The 2,599-nt window shown below is 33.1% G+C and overlaps 1 protein-coding gene across 3 annotated transcripts in view; it reads right to left on the bottom strand.

The window, feature by feature from the left end:
* The window catches only part of LOC106870388 (protein PAT1 homolog 1), a 24,862-nt gene that overhangs the window by 5,956 nt on the left and 16,307 nt on the right, over positions 1-2,599 (bottom strand). For 2 of the 3 annotated variants that reach the window (XM_052978567.1, XM_052978566.1), the window contains exon 10: positions 2,000-2,097. In XM_052978567.1, coding sequence (XP_052834527.1) covers positions 2,000-2,097 — 98 coding nt within the window. Of the gene's footprint in view, positions 1-6; positions 363-1,999; positions 2,098-2,599 lie in introns of those variants that run through there. The other variant, XM_014916432.2, reaches the window with a different exon arrangement.

Below are 2,599 nucleotides of genomic sequence, written 5' to 3'. Positions count from 1 at the left end.
CTTCAGAGTAAAGAATTCCTTCCAACAAGATATTCTTGGCTATCGATCCTCAGATGCCTTTGCTCAGGGCTGTTGCCATCGATTTACAGCAATAACATTAAAGTTGGAAGGACGGAACATTTTGAGAGATATTAAGTAACATTCATGGTTGCTTTCAGTTGACTAATTCAAAACTAAATGATTAATACTTTTGTTTATGAATCCCCAATAGAATCATGGCATCTTTAAACAGCTATGGCTAATCCTCTAAATACACTGGTTTTTTTATTGAGCTGAAGTTGGAATTCTGAAAAAAGGGTTTAGCAATGGATGACATTTCCATAGAGTTCAATGTGTCAACAAAAGTTTGAGCAAATTGGGACCTGAAACAAAGACAAAAAGGTTCATATTTAATATAATTAGTATTTAAATAATTCAATATAAACACAATGCAATTTTCATAAGATCAATTAGTATGACTTCAAAATTATGGAAATAAATGAAACTATATTCTAATTTGTTCAACAACCAACTTACCTTCAATAGAATTTGTATGAATTCAATCAGTATAAATAATTTCAGCCAAGTTTCTAAACTAAATTAACAATGACATATTAGATGACTGAATGCAAAACTGAGATCAAACTTTGGTACAGCTATTACTTTTTCTTATGGTAAATTGCATTAACCCAAATGTCTTAATTTACTGAAGTAAACTATTTAAGCAATAACAAAGGTATTTAGACACAAAAATATTTCCTACAACATCTGAAATGTCACTTAATTTGATAGTAGCCAAGTCTCACTCAAATCACAAAACACCCTAAAATCTTGGAACAAGGAGACATTTGCTTACGTAATCCTAAATATATTATATAAAAAACAAAAAAGATGGGAAGATCATGGGAGGGATATCTTTGATCAGGTCCTTTTAATCAGGATTATGTAGTATAAAAAAATTAAAATACAACTGATATAATTAACTAAAAAATATACAAAAATGACAAGCCAAATTCCAAGTGAAAACATTTGACACTGATGTACTGGTTAATATATTAAGAATGTGAGAACAAAATTACAGTTGTTAATCCTTCAGTAGAATTTTATCTTTATTATTGTTACTGCTTTCCAAATACATTTAAGTTTTAATTCTTTGTTTAAGCTATTCACCTAAGTGGCTTGATGCCTTTGAGAAATTCAAAACTGTCAACTTTACTATTCACTAAAAATATCATATTCTTAATACTTTCTTTGAAATTAAAATTTTATCTCATTCACATTGCCCTTATTCAATGTGTTCATAAGCTTAATTACCAGAGAGCCAAGCTGATGAGAGAGCCTCTATTTTGTCATTTAAACTGCTAAAACTAAATCTCCCTCATTGCCCTCCACTGAAAAAATTCAAAGAAAAATCATGGGATACTATAATCCATACATACAATAAATCTGAAAGAAAAAGACCAAGATGTTAGGAGTGGCTGTGTGGTAAGTAGCTTGCTTACCAACCACATGGTTCCGGGTTCATTCTCACTGCTTGGCACCTTGGGCAAGTGTCTCCTACTATAACCTCGGGCCGACCAAAGCCTTGTGAGTGGATTTGGTAGATGGAAACTGAAAGAAGCCCATCGTATATATGTATATGTGTGTGTGTTTATGTTTGTGTCTGCGTTTGTCCCCCCAGCATCACTTGACAACCGATGGTGGTGTGTTTACGTCCCCGTAACTTAGCAGTTCGGCAAAAAAGACCGATAGAATAAGTACTAGGCTTACAAAGAATAAGTCCTGGGGTCGATTTGTTCGACTAAAAGGCGGTGCTCCAGCATGGCTGCAGTCAAATGACAAACAAGTAAACGAGTATAGTCTTTGAATTATAGTTCTTGCTCGATTAAGTCAGACCTGAAGGTGAAACAAGATAGGCTAGTAGTTAATTCTGCTTAACTGAATAGTTTACCATGGTTTAATCAACTAGTTAAACTAATAGGAAGTGTGTAGGGGGAAGGGTAATAATAAAACTATTTACCATGCACTTCGGAGTTGGTTATCAACTTCAACATTTGAAGATGGAAGGAAAAGCATTTCTGCTCTGTTAAGAAGGCTACTAATCACAGAACAAGCAAACTGGAAAATAAAATAATTTTGTTAAAACAAATAATTTACCACATTACTGACAGCATAATCAATCTAATATCACTACTTGATTTCACAGGCATTCCAATAATCTACATCATAAGATAAAGGACCTTTGCATGGTTGCTTGGCCTGCTAGAAATTGCAACCAAATACCCCATCTTTAACCCTTTCGTTACTATATTTCTGACCAAAATACACCCCTCATGAGTTTCAATTAAATTCTAAAATAATCATGAATTTAGACTAGTCTCATTAAACACCTGTAACTTTTTTATTTATGAACATATTAATGTGATATTTGGAACATAATTAAAGAAAGGGTTCTTAATTCTATTGCATAATTTTTGTCTGAAAGTTCTCCACGTACTGGGGTATTGCTAGTGTCTCTCACATGTAAATATTGGTTCAGCTTCACGAATCGTACTCGTTCATAATACTGGAAATATATTCATCGCCAAAAGGTTCCTGATCGCTCCAGTAATTTGTTATT

The sequence above is a fragment of the Octopus bimaculoides genome, chromosome 2, assembly GCF_001194135.2.
Source record: "Octopus bimaculoides isolate UCB-OBI-ISO-001 chromosome 2, ASM119413v2, whole genome shotgun sequence".
NCBI classification, from domain to species: domain Eukaryota; kingdom Metazoa; phylum Mollusca; class Cephalopoda; order Octopoda; family Octopodidae; genus Octopus; species Octopus bimaculoides.
This window is presented reverse-complemented; position numbering and strand designations above follow the sequence as displayed.